The 13,999-nt window shown below is 35.5% G+C and overlaps 1 protein-coding gene across 1 annotated transcript; it reads left to right on the top strand.

Annotated features, from left to right (window-relative positions):
- The first annotated feature begins 417 nt into the window (after nt 1-417).
- On the top strand, nt 418-13,999 carry LOC120612221 (integrator complex subunit 6-like). The gene is made up of 5 exons (XM_039874702.1): nt 418-493; nt 11,302-11,469; nt 12,727-12,852; nt 13,227-13,320; nt 13,702-13,999. Exons 2-5 carry the CDS (start codon nt 11,304-11,306, stop codon nt 13,796-13,798), a joined length of 483 nt encoding a protein of 160 aa, XP_039730636.1. The 5' UTR covers nt 418-493; nt 11,302-11,303; the 3' UTR covers nt 13,799-13,999.

The raw sequence follows: 13,999 nt of genomic DNA on the forward strand, positions 1-13,999 counted from the left end.
GTGCAAGGCAGGAATTCCTGCAGTGCAGTGCTAAACAAAAGTGATGAAAGTGAGAATCTTACATTGTTTTGATTTTTTGAGGAATGGTTTCAATTTTTCACTACTAGGAATAATGTGTGTCTTGCAGATTTTCGGTAAGAAATGCTTTTAATTCCTAACAAATGTTTTTAATTTTTCATCATGAACATTTGTTGCATTTTATCACACGACTTTTCTGTATTAATTATTATGATCATATAATCTTCCTCCTTTCCTGTAAACATAGTGTGCCAAATTTGATTTATACCCTCTCAGCTCTAAAATCTCTCTTCTAGCCTTTCTGTGAAAATGGTTATGGTTCCTTTATTTTTTAATTGTGGAAGTTGACATAAAAGATAGCCTGCAGAGGGCGCCAGAGACATTAGGAAAGTTCGCTTCCTGGTTCTGGTTTGCTGCCGTCTGCAGTACCAGGCTCTGCGGCTCTCATGGCTTCTCCAGGATCCGGCTGGTGCAGGTCAGTATGGTCAGTAGCACACCATGGCCATCGGCTTCTCTGGAACCCCTCTTAGGCAATGATACATCAGATTGCTTCTGAAGAGACACTTCCTTATGCGTATGATTCACAGACGCCCTAGGGGGAGTACTTCCAGCAACTCCAAAAGGGTACATAACTAGAGAGGAACCTGTGAAACATCACGACTTTACTGCCGTTTTCTGAGTTGCTTCCAGGCTCTTCCAACAAGTTTAGGATTTTAATACTTGAAGTGTGGATTTTTTGCCCTGGGTGCTATATTTCTGTCCCAGAGGATGTTTCTCCCTTGTGTGTTCTCAGTCTGAGGTATGGTTCTATTTCTGGATGATCTACCTTAGCTCTGTGGAAACACTTCATATGGTACTCTATCTCAGCCATGTTGGGGAGAGGGATGTCCTTGTTGCTCTATTTTAGTTCTGTGAGGAATTTGTCTCCCACGCTGGTGAGGGGAGTCTTCTTGTCTCAGCATCAGCGATGAGAGTGTTTCTTGGCTCCCTATCCATGCCCTGTGAAGGGAACTTTTCTTTGGGTGTTCTATTTCTGCCTTGAGGTTGTCGCTCTTCCCTGGGTTTATTACCTCAGCCCTTTGGTTTCTCCTCCTTGAAGGCTCCGTCTCTGCCTGTGAGAGACTCTCCTTGATGCGTAGCTTAGCACTAGGGGACACTTTTCCCTGGGCACTCTGTCTCAGCTATGATGGGGGTAGGTTTTCCTTGTGTTCTGCTTATCCCTAGTAGGGACTTTTAGTGGGTGAGCTATCCCAGTCCTGAGGAGACTTATCGTTTGGTGTTCTGTCACAGTCCTGTGGGGGTGCTGCTCTTCCTTGGATTCTCTAAGACTAAGGTAGAACTTTACCTTGGGTTCTTTCTCAGCCCTGAGAGTTTGGACTCTTTTTCAGTGTTTCCTCTGAGATCTGGGGTGGCTGAGGCTCTTTCTTGGAAGGTCAATCTCTGCACAGGATGAGGATTCTGTCTTGGAGGCTCTTTCACAGCCCTAGTGAGGATGTTTCTTTGGGCACTTGATTTCACTTATGTAAGGGTGGCTACTCTTCCTTGGGTCCTCTATCTCTACTATGGCTGGGAACTCTTCTTTGGGGCTCTGTCTCTGCCTTAGGGGGTGGATTCTCCCCAGATGCTCCGTCTCAGCCCTAGAGTGGAGTATTTTCCTTGATTTCTATGTCTCAGCCTTGAGGGAGTTCTTCCTAACCTTTCAACTATGGCCTTGGGCATTTATCTGGGAATCTGAGTCCAGAAATGTATGAGAGTTCTAGTTGTACCACATATCCACGAACACTTGCTATGTAGTCAGTCTGTAATTTCAGCCACTCTGGTAAGTGTGCAGTCATCTCTTATATGTCTAAACTTGCATTTTCTGCTGATTAATGCAGTTGATTTACCATTCACATATCTTTTATGAAATGATTTTTCAGATCTTTTACTCATATTTTATTGATATATTTTATTTTAAAAATTGTTTTGTGGTTTTACACATATTCTGGATTCTATTCATTTTGATGCTTATATCTAAATATATAATTTTGAGTATCTTCTATAGATCTGTTTTGCTTAATGCAGTAGTGTTTTTTGATGAATGAAAAAACTTAATTTAATTAAGTCTAAATTTACTCTTTATGGTTAGTGCTTTTTCTCTTTTAAGAATCTTCGCCTACCCTAAAGCCATGAAGATAATATCTTAAGTTTTCTTCTAGATCTCCTATTTATCTCAAATAAATTTTTTATAGAATGGGTTGAGGTAAGAGTTAAGGTTTATTCTCCCCTACCCCCTAGTTATCCAGTTGACTAATTAAAAGGACTATCATTTCCACAATGATTTGTAGGCCCTGTTGGCATAAATCTAGCAATTGTACATTTCCAGATTGGTTTCTAGGCTTTCTGTTCTCTTCTATTTGTGTATTTGTCTACCTTTGCTCCAATACCACATATTTTTCACAGTAAATCTCATATTTGATTGTGTGTGTCAACCAACATTTTTTTTCCCCCCTTAGAATTTGTCTTGGCTATTCTAAGCCTTTTGATATCCAAATACTTTTTTATTATCAGCTTGAAATTTTACCCAGAATTAAAATGGTGGAATTTAAATATGATTGCTATAATCATTCTGAGGAGAAATGACAGTAATGACTTAATAACAAGATTTCCAATCTATGCAAAAAGTATTTCTCTCCAGTTACTGAGGCTTTTAATTTCTCTCAGTGCTGGTTTATAGTTTTACATGTAGTGCTCTAGCACATCTTTCATTAGATTTATTCCTCAGTATTCCATATTTTTGATACGATTTTCAATTTCATTGAAAATATCTTTTTTCTAATTATTTTTGTTATTATAAAGAAATGCAATTGATTTATTTTATTATTGCCCCCATACCAAGTAACTTTGCTACATTCATTTATTAATCATTTTATATCCTTTTGTATATTCTATGTACAGAAAAATGTCATCTATGAATAATGACAATTTTACTTTTTCCTTTTCAAACTTTATACCTATTTTATTTTCCTGATAGAACCTCTATACCTCCATACATTGTTGATACATAGTGGCCATCCTTGTCTTGTTTACAAACATGGGGAGAAAATGTTTGATATTATCATTATTAATTATGATGTTTGCTATAGGAATTTTTTGGGTAGACACTCTCTATTAGGTTACGAAAACTGTCTTCTATACTAAGTGGCTGATAACTTTTAATCATGAGTAGATGTTGAACTTAGACCCATCTGTAAAAATTATTATAAATTTTTTCTTGTTTTTTTCAAATGTGGTTAACATCGACTGATTTTTGCATTTAAACAAATCTCGCCTTCTTGAAGTATACTATCTCTGTTCAGGATTTTTGTGTTTATTTTCAGGAGAAAGATCTTGGCTTATAGTTTTCCTATCTTCTCTTACATATATTTCATATATATATATAAAATATAATAAAATATAATAAAAAATATATATGTATATAATAAAATATATTATATACATATATATTTTATTATATATATAATAAAATATATATGTATGTAATATATTATATATATTTATATATATATTTATATATATATTTATAAATCCATTATATATATATTTATAAATTTATAAATTTATAAATATATATATAAATATATATAATATATTACATACATATATATTTTATTATATATATAATAAAATATATATTTATAAATATATATATTTATATATATTTAAATATATATTTATAAATATATATATAAATATATATAATATATTACATACATATATATAAAATATATATTTATATATATATATAAAATATATATAATATACATTACATACATATATATATATTATATGTATGTAATATATATTATATATGTATATTAATCTATCTCTGTTCAGGATTTTTGTGGTTATTTTCAGGCGAGAGATCTTGGCTTATAGTTTTCCTATCTTCTCTTCTTGTTAGATGTTGGTTTAGATTATATCAGATTTATATTGGCCTTACAAAATGAATTGGGAACTAATCCTCTGTTTTCTATTTTCAAAAAGAGTTTGCGTTATTTCTCCTTAAATGTTTGGTGGATCCACCAGGGAAGCCTTCTGGATAGGATGGTTACTAATTTTTTGTTAATTGTTTTACCAGATACAGAAATACACAAATTTTCTGTTTCTTCTGTGATAAATTTTGGTAAGCTTTATTTTTCTATAAGCGTGTCTATTTCATTTCAATTTTCTTATCTAAGATAAAGTCTTTCATAATAGTCCCTCCATTTTTTTAAACCTCTTTTGGATCTGTGGTTATGCCTCCTTTTTATTCTTGATGGTTTTGTGTGTGTGTGTGTGGGGGGGTAAATTTTATCTTGAGCAATCGCACCTGAGGTTTGTCTGTGTTGTTTTTAGTGTTTTCATATGACCTACTTCTGCTTTTGTTGACCATCTGTATTGTCGTCTTCTTTTTCCATTATTAGTTTTACTTTAAAATAAAGCTCCTTCTTTCTACTTTCTTTGTATTTGTTGTACTCTTCTTCTTAAGCTGACACAGATCATTAATTTTCAGACTTTTTTCTTGCCTAATATAAGCATGCAAAGCTATACCTCTCTCTCTATGTTCCACTTGAACTGCTTAGAGAACATTGCTGACATGAAATTAACATTACATTTTTTTCAGAATGTGACCATGTATGCTTGAGAGGAATTTTTATTCTGATTGTTGGATACAGGTTTCGATTTATGGCCATAAATCAAACATTAATTGTATTTTTCAATCTATAAATTTACTATTTTTGACCTGGCCTAAACAAATCAGTGCATTCTAATGCTCGTTTTACCACAATAATTGGTTCAAGTATGAGAATGTGAACTAAAGAGTACAATCACAGTAAATCTTAAGACCTCTGGGAATGCTAGGACAAAGACATAACTACTTTTTCCTTCTCAGGAGCTTTGATAGCCATCATAAATCATGAGGAGGAGCCAGAACTGGAATGAAAATGGCATCAAAGAAAGCAGAAGAGAATAATGGAATGAGATTAGACTCTTGGTGATATTATTTTTCCAGTGCATTAAGCCTCACCTAAAATTAGTTTTCAGTTGGATGTTGACTTCTTGTATCATTTAGCCAAAATGAGTGGCGTTTTCTGCTCCTGCAATTGAAAGCACCCTGTGCAAAACTGTTCATTGTGGAAAGTTAAAAGGAAAAATAAGATACATTTAAAATCACCAGTCATTCTACTACTCAGCAACAACCATTTTTATCATGGTTTAGTACCATGATACTAAACCACATTTAGTATCATGAAAGCCTGGAGACATTTTTTTAAATATGTTTATCATAGTATGAAGAAATTCTGTGAACCAAAATTTCCCTGTGGTGTTGAAACTCCACTTTTTATTAATTCAGAGACTGGAGTGCAGCTAGCTCTCTGTGGGAGAAGACTTCTCTTTTGCATTCACATAGGCAGATCCAATGTGAGGTCCCAGGGGGGAGCATTAAGAAACCAAAGGAGTGATGGGTTCCTCTGTTGGTGCTGGAGTCATGTTTGAGTATGGTTAAGCACCCTGTGCTGCTCAATCTAAAAATGGTAACTTTTATCCAAGCCCTGATCGTCAATATTTTGGGTTCAAAATGCCATTTGACTAGTTTCCTAATTCTCAGAAGGATGGATTCACACTCAGAAACCTCACAAGAGATTAATAAACAAAATATCAATTGAGGGTTGAGAAATGTAGTACTAGGTTGACTGAAATGTCTTTTCACTTTTCATTCCTGTTTTCCTAGGTTCTTTTATTTTTATTTTATTATTAGTTTCAAGTATACAGTACATTGGTTAGACAATTATATAATTTATAAAATAATCCCTCTAATCGCTCTTTCTCTTCTGCTTCTCCATTTAGTAATTACATTAATAACGCATTCCCTATGTCATGCTCCCCATCCCTGTGACTGTCTATCAACTATTAATTTGTACTTCTTTAACCTTTCACCCCATTTTACCAGCCCCCCAACTCCCCTCCCCTTTGACTGTCACCAAGATTTTCCTCTATATTTGTGAGTCTGTTTTTGATTAGTTTGTTCTTTTTGTTCCTTAGATTCTGCATATAACTGAATAGTATGGTATTTATCTTTCTCTGTGTGACTTATTTCATTCAGCATAATAACCTCTAGTTCATCCATATTGTTGCAAATGGTAGGGTTTCACTTTTTTTGAGGATTTAGAAAAGATGTATTTATTATTCCTGTTTTGTCTTCCTTTTTTTTTTTAAATTAAGTTTATTGAGGTAACATTGGTTAATATAATTATATAATTTTCAGGTGTATATTATAATTTGACATCTGTATATTCTATTGTGTGTTTACCACTCAAAGTCCAGTTTCCTTCAGCTACCATATATTTGATCCCCTTTACTCACTTCACCCTCCCCCCACCCCCCTAATTTGACCCAATTTACCTATCTACCTACCCCTTCCTCCACCACCTCCTACCCTCTGATAACCACTAGTCTATGTCCACAAGTCTCTGTTTGTTTGTCCTGTTCATTTTTTGCTTTTAGGTTTATATCCTACATATAAGTGATATCATGTGGTTTTCAACTTTTTCAGTCTGCCTTATTTCTCTTAGCATGATTATCTTGAGGTCTATCCATGTTGTCGCAAATGGCAGTTTTTCATCTCTTCTTATGGCTGAGTAATATTCCACTGTATATATGTACCACAGCTTCTTTATCCAATCATCTATCGTAGGACACTTTGGTTGCTTCCATGTCCTGGCCACTGTAAATAATGCTGCTATAAACATCAGTGTACAAATATCATTTCGGATATGGGTTTTCAAGTCTTTGAGGTAAATACTCAGTAGAGGGATTGCTGGATCATATGGTAGATCAATTCTTAGTTTTTTGAGGAACATCCATACTGTTTCCCATAGTGGCTGTACCAATTTGCAGTCCCACCGGCAGTGTATGAGGGTTCCTTTTCCTCCACATCCTCTCCAACATTTGTTATTACTTGTCCTGTTGATTATAGCCATTCTAACAGGTGTGAGACGGTATCTCATTGTGGTTTTGATTTGCATTTCCCTAATAGCTAGCGATGTTGAGCATCTTTTCAAATATTTGTTGGCCATGTGTGTGTCTTCTAGGGAGAAGTGTCTGTTCAGGTCCCCTGCCCATTTTTTGATTGGATCATTTCGGTTTTTGTTGTTATTGAGTCGTATGAGTTTTTTTATATTTTGGATAGTAGACCCTTATCGGAGGTGTTGCTTGCAAATATATTTTCCCATTCGGATGGTTCTCTCTTTACCTTGTTGACGACTTCTTTTGCTGAGCAGAAGCTTTTTAGTTCGACATAGTCTCATTCATTTATTTTAGCTTTTACTTCCCTTGCCTTTGAGGTCAAATTCCTAAAATCCTCTTTAAGTCCAAGGTCCTTGAGTTTAATTCCTATGTTTTCTTCTATGCTTTTTATTGTCTCAGGTCTTATATTCAGGTTCTTAATCCATTTTGAGTTCGTTTTGGTGTGTGGAGACAGACAACAGTCTAGTTTCACTCTTTAGTAGGTGGCTTTCCAGTTTTCCCAGCACCATTTATTGAAGAGGCTTTCCTTTCTCCACTGTATGTTTTTGGCTTTTTGTCAAAAATTATTTGCCCATATAAATATAGGTTTACTTCTGGACTCTTGATTCTGCTCCACTGGTCTGTGTGTCTGTTTTGCTGCCAATACCATGCTGTTTTTATTACTGTCGTTTTGTAGTATAATTTGAAGTCAGGCAGAGTGACGCGTCCAGCCTCGTTCTTTCTCAGAACAGCTTTGGCAATTCGGGGTCTTCCATACAAATCTGATGTTTTTTTGTTCCATTTTTTTTAAAAAAATGCCGATGAGATATCGATGGGGATTGCATTAAATCTGTATAACGCTTTAGGTAATATGGTCGTTTTAACTATGTTGATTCTTCCAATCCAAGAACACGGAATATCTTTCCATTTCTTTGTACCTTCTTCGATTTCTTTTAATGGGGTCTTGTAGTTTTCATTATATAGGTCCTTCATATGTTTCATTAGATTTATTCCTAGGTATTTTGTTCTTTTTGTTACAATTGCAAAATGAATTCTTTCTCTACTTCTTTTTCTGACACTTCATTATTAGAATATAGGAATGCTATGGATTTTTGAACGTTGATTTTGTATCCAGAAACTTTACTGTATTTGCTTATTGTTTCTAGTAGTGTTCTTGTGGAGTCTTTAGGGTTTTCTATATAGAGAATCATGTCATCCGCAAATAGTGACAGTTTGACTTCTTTTCCTATTTGGATGCCTTTTATATCTTTCTCTTGCCTGATTGCACTCGCTAGGACCTCCGATGTTATATTGAATACCAGTGGCGATAGTGGACAGCCTTGCCTTATTCCTGATCTTAGAGGGAGGGTTTTTAGTTTTTCACCATTAAGTATAATGTTGGCTGAGGGCTTGTCACGTATGGCCTTTATTACGTTAAGGTGCTTTCCTTCTATACCGATTTTGTGAAGTGTTTTGATCATAAATGGATGCTGTATCTTGTTGAAGGCTTTTTCTGCATCTATTGATATGACCACATGATTCTTATTTTTTAATTTGTTTATGTGGTGTATCCCATTAATCAATTTGCTTATGTCGAACCATCCTTGTGCCCCTGGGTTGAAGCCCACTCGATGGTGGTGTGTAATCTTTTTAATATGTTGCTGTATTCGGTTCACTAGTATCTTATTTAGGATTTTTGCGTGTGTGTTCATGAGAGAGATTGGTCTGTAGTTTTCTTTTTGTGTGTGCTTTCTTTACCAGGTTTTGGTATCAGAGTAATATTGGCCTCATAAAATGAGTTGGGGAGTATTGCCTCCTGTTCGACTTTTTGGAAGAGTTTGAGGAGGATAGGTATTAAATCTTCTTTGGATGTTCAGTAGAATTCACTGGTGAAGCCATCTGGTCCTGGACTTTTACTTTTTGGTAGGTTTTGGATGATTGTTTCAATTTCCATACTGCTGATTGGTCTATTTAGATTTTCCAGTTCTTCTTGATTCAGTCTAGGAAGGTTGTATTTTTCTAAGTACTGGTCCACTTCTTCTAGGTTATTAAATTTGGTGTTACGTACTTTTTCATAGTATTCTTGTATGGTCCTTTGTATTTCTGCGATATCACTCGTAATTTCCCCCTTTTTCATCCACAATTTTCTTCATTTGTGTCCTTTGTCTTTTTTCTTTAGTGAGTCTAGCCAGGGGTTTGTCAATTTTATTAACCTCCTCAAAGAACCAGCTCTTTGTTGCATTTATATTTTCTATTTTTTGTGTGTTTGTTTGTTTTCAATTACATTTATTGCTGCTCTAATTTTGATTATTTCTTCTCTTCTGCTGACTTTAGGCTTCATTTGTTCTTCCTTTTCTGGTTTTTTAAGATGAAGCGTTTGGTTGTTTATTTGGGCTCATTTTTGTTTTTGGAGATAGGTCTGCAATGATATAAACTTTCCTCTTATGACCACTTTTGCCATGTTCCAAGAGTTTTGATATGTTGCACTGTCATTATCATTTATTTCTATGTATCTCTTGATCTCTCTTTTTATTTCTTCCCTGACCCAGTTATTCTTCAGTAGCACGTTGTTTAATCTCCATGTATTTGTGGTTCTTCCTGATTTCTTTTTGCAGTTGACCTCTAGTTTCAAAGCATTATGATCAGAGAATATGGTTGGTATGATTTCAACCCTCTTATATTTGTTGAGTCTATCTCTGTGTCCCAGTATGTGGTCAATTCTTGAGAATGTTCCATGTGCACTAGAGAAGAATGTATAAGCAGCTGCTTTGGATGGAAGGCTCTGTAAATGTCAATGATGTCCAGTTGGTCTAATGTGTTATTTAAGGATGTTATTTCCTTATTGATTTTCTGTTTGGATGATCTGTTTATATCCGACAGCGTGGTATTTCAGTCCCCAACTGCGATAGTATTTTGGTCTGTTTCTCTCTTTAGTTCTGTTAGTAATTGCTTTACATATTTCAGGACTCCCTGATTGGAGCATAGATATTAATAAGTGTTACATCTTCTTAGTGCATGATTCCCTTTTTCATTATAAAGTGTCCCTCAGTGGATTTCATTTTTTTAATGGCTGAGTAATAGTCCATTGTATACATGAACCATACCTTTTATATCCAACTGTCTTTTGATGGGCATTTAGGTTACATAGGTTCCTTTCAACCATTGTTGAATATAGCACATGAGACCTCATCCTACAGATTTCAGTTATCTTCAAGTTTTCTTTCTTGCTAATGTTAATGTTGACCACCTCCTTTACTCATCTCCATGCTTTCATAAAACCTGACTCTTCCAATTAAAGAAGGTATGATTAGCAGGTTATATTTAAGGCTGACTGCTTTTGACTTGGCAGAAGACACTCCTACTGCCAAAGCATTCCACTGATTATGAGAATGTGTGCAAACACTGATTCCTCTTATTCCCAGATCTTTTCTTCCCAAACTTGTCCTTAAGTTTTTCTAGAATTATGGCTTTGTGGAAGATTAAGTGTTAGTACATGTAAAGCATTTAGAAGACCTGGCTGGTATTAAATGCTCCATAAACATAATTTTCCACCTTTGCACTCCTCTTTAGTGGGAAATGCAAATTATTCAGAAAAAGGTGTTTAATATCATTTTATTCACATATTGGCAGGGCAAATTCTTGGGTTATTCTTGGATGATAAGAATTTTAAGCTAGGTTTTCATACCAATACATCATTATCTACCACCAACACTGAAGAGCGTCTATTGCATGGCTCCTGGATTGACATAAGTGAACCTCTGTGGGATTGGAAGCAGGCAGATTAAAGATGTCTAAATACTCTGACCTTCACTATCTACAAGTAGCATTCTGTAAAGTGCTAGTCAGTATTTGTTAATGATGAGTGTAATTTAAATAAGCCTAAGAAAAGGAATCATTTCTCTTAATAAGGATTGACATGGAATGGTTTATATTCCCTCAAAAAAGTAATCATGTGTTTATTAATTTTTAGCTGATGAGATTCACCAATTCTGCAAGCATTCTGAATAATCATGTACTATGTTTGGCTTTGGACTACACTTATATGCTATCTTCCTTCTTTTTTCACTTCTACTTGATTAAAATTAGGTTGATTTTTTTTGAGAATGGTGTTTGTTGGGTCATGGTAAACCTTGGCTCATGATTAAAACTCATATTAATGATGAAAATGCATATTATGTATACACAAGTAGAATGCAATTTTATAATGGTTGCATTTTTGTCATTAATGGAATTTGTTTATTGATGTTTCTCAAGAAATGATGACTAATGGAGAAGAGTTTGCTGTAGAGCCTAAAAACAAAATGAAATGTCATAGAGAACAAAAGAGTCCCCCTTCATCTAAGAGAAGCGAGAGCATGGCTATGCTGTCAATGAAAGAGGAAGAATTCCACGTTGGGGCCTCAGCCATGTCAGTGGAGGATGGTAAGAATATCTGTCCTCGCCTCTTGATCTTACCCAGTACAGTCTGGCTTCTGCCTCCTCTAGTCCATTGGAGCTATTCTCATCAAGGTGATCAGTTTTGGCTGACACTGCCATTAATTTCTCAGCCACATTTGACACAGTTGTTCATTCTCTCCTTCATGAAAACTTTCTTGGATTCTCATACTCCACAGTCTACTGGTTTACTTCTCCTTATTGGTGACATTTCATTATTTTTTTTCTGTTTTTCCCCCTCTCCTCTAAATACCACAATCATTCCTGAATTCTACCATTACTCTATCCCTCTAATCCATACTGCTGAATTGCTCACCAAGCTACTACAATATCTTTTTAGCTCATATCTCTGCTTTCAGAATTGTCCCTCTCTAACCCATTTTCTATCCTGCAGCCAGAGGGATCATGTCAACATGGAAATCAGGTCGTGCCAAGTCCATCCTGAAAACCCATTATCAACTTTCCTATATACTCACAACAGAATCTGAACTCCCAACTCTAGCCTCAAGCTCTGCACGACCTGGCCCTGCCATCCTCTCCTAACACATGTCCTATGACTTCTCCTCCTCATTCTCTCTGCCTCTATCCTTTATTCTATGGTTCCGGCTGAGACCCTTTTAGGTTTCCATGCTTGTCCTTAATGCAGCCTGGAACTCTTCCTCTGCATGTGCACAGGGCTAGCTCTTTCTCCTCCTCCAGTATCTGCCCCAAGGACACCTCTTCAAAAAACCCTGCCTGACCACCCTGTCCATTGAGGCTCCTCCTATCCCTGTTAATCCCTGCTTACTTCTTTCCTAACATACATTCAAATTGTAATTATTTTATTTGTTTTGCACTTACTATTTGACTTCTCTGTTAGAGTTTGTCAGGCCTGAGATTTCTCTCTGACATATCCTCCTACTATGAAATAAAAAAAAAATAATTGACACTGAGGAGAACATGGATGTTCCTGTGGGGTTGATGTAACAACCCTAATTGCAGCTCAACCTCTAAATTGGTTTCCAGAGGCTCCCAACATTCACAATATTTATGAGAAGGTGGGAGAAAATGGTTAAACCCCACCGGATGGCTTCTTATCAAAATCTGTTCCACTGGAGCTTATGAATATGATGGGAGATAGTATTCCACAAAACCAATTAGATTCTCTGTCTGATAACTTAATTATTCTCAGCAAGGGTGGGCTGATTTACAAACCTGGTAGTAATGCACTTAGAGAAGGAATCATTGCCATCTATCTCTCTGCAGTTGATCCAAAAGTCACAGCAATGTCTGCGTTGGAAATGATGTCGACAAAGATACCATTAAGATCCAATGAAACCAGTGTTGATATAAAACAGCAATTAAGGAAGGAAATTCGACAGTTTGGACGAAGTAAGTAGTATAGCAATTTTTATCAATTAAACCATGGAAAGTCTTTCTCATTCTATGGTTTAGGATAGATTCAACCTATTTACCTCTTGAGGCTCATCTGTCAACAGAAATAGGTTTTCCACATAATTTAAGATGATTCCTCTTTGACTAAAACGTCACAATATACACCTTCCCCCTTTTTTTCTTACTTGATTATGTACAAGAGTTACATTGGTAGATATGTTCAGGTTTCTTGATTTAAACATTTAAAACACATGCACTATATAACATTCTAGCCCTTGAGTGATTACTGAGGTAGTGGATACATTAAAATCGAGTTTATTTCCTCTTCATATTTGAGACATAATAAGTTTTATTTTTAAAAATATCTTCAGAATATGAAGGAATCTTCAAATTGCTTGAAGGAGTGCAAAGTCCTCTAAAAGCAAGGAAAGAAATGGTTGAATTTGCCATCAAGGAAGCAGCAAGGTGAGTGTAAAGAGGATATCTCCAATTTTTAATAGCCGGGCCCTATGCAGTCCTAGGGTGAGGGGTGGGTACAGGCCTTGACTTGCTTTTCTCAAGCCCTTGTCCTCACTCAGAGTTAATGTTGTTGCCACAATTATTTAGGTTGATAATATTTGAGTCACATTTTTTCAAGCTCAAGGAGATTTCTGTTCAGACCAGAGGTTGAGGTGGTTGTTGACCCTGAGTCAACACACTTTATATTTGCCAAATTGTCTCTTACCCTGAAGATACATTTTCTATTCCCATGTAAATCGGAAGCTCCTCTTTCCATTTACTATAGTGCCTCCTGCATCATTGCTTTATATATATCTTTTGGCTAATGACTTGTCTCTTTATTTTTAGATTTAAAAGAAGACACTTAATTCAGTACCTTGAGAAGATGCTAGAAGAAATATATTCTGACCAGTTTTCAACAGATAATCAGATCCTAAATACATAATTCTATTATCAAAACAACCAATGAGAAACAAGAATCGATTGCTGTGTTGTGGAATGGAACAGGATATTATTGAAGCTTCCTATCGTGTGTTAGTTAAGAAAATTGTGTGTCAGAGGCTAAGAAAAAGCAATGAAACTTTAATGTTATAAATTTCTGTTAGTTAAAGGTATGCATTTGCCCTAATGATACACCTGAAAGGAT

Source organism: Pteropus medius, unplaced genomic scaffold, assembly GCF_902729225.1.
Source record: "Pteropus medius unplaced genomic scaffold, Ma_sr-lr_union100, whole genome shotgun sequence".
In the NCBI taxonomy this organism is placed as follows: Eukaryota; Metazoa; Chordata; class Mammalia; order Chiroptera; family Pteropodidae; genus Pteropus; species Pteropus medius.

Bases quoted from the DNA above. Each gene is read 5' to 3' on its own strand.
- LOC120612221 (XM_039874702.1), top strand. From the start codon at position 11,304: ATGATGACTAATGGAGAAGAGTTTGCTGTAGAGCCTAAAAACAAAATG. The intron at 12,853-13,226 runs GTAAGTAGTATA...AAATATCTTCAG, and splicing joins AATTCGACAGTTTGGACGAA to AATATGAAGGAATCTTCAAA. The intron at 13,321-13,701 runs GTGAGTGTAAAG...CTTTATTTTTAG, and splicing joins GCCATCAAGGAAGCAGCAAG to ATTTAAAAGAAGACACTTAA.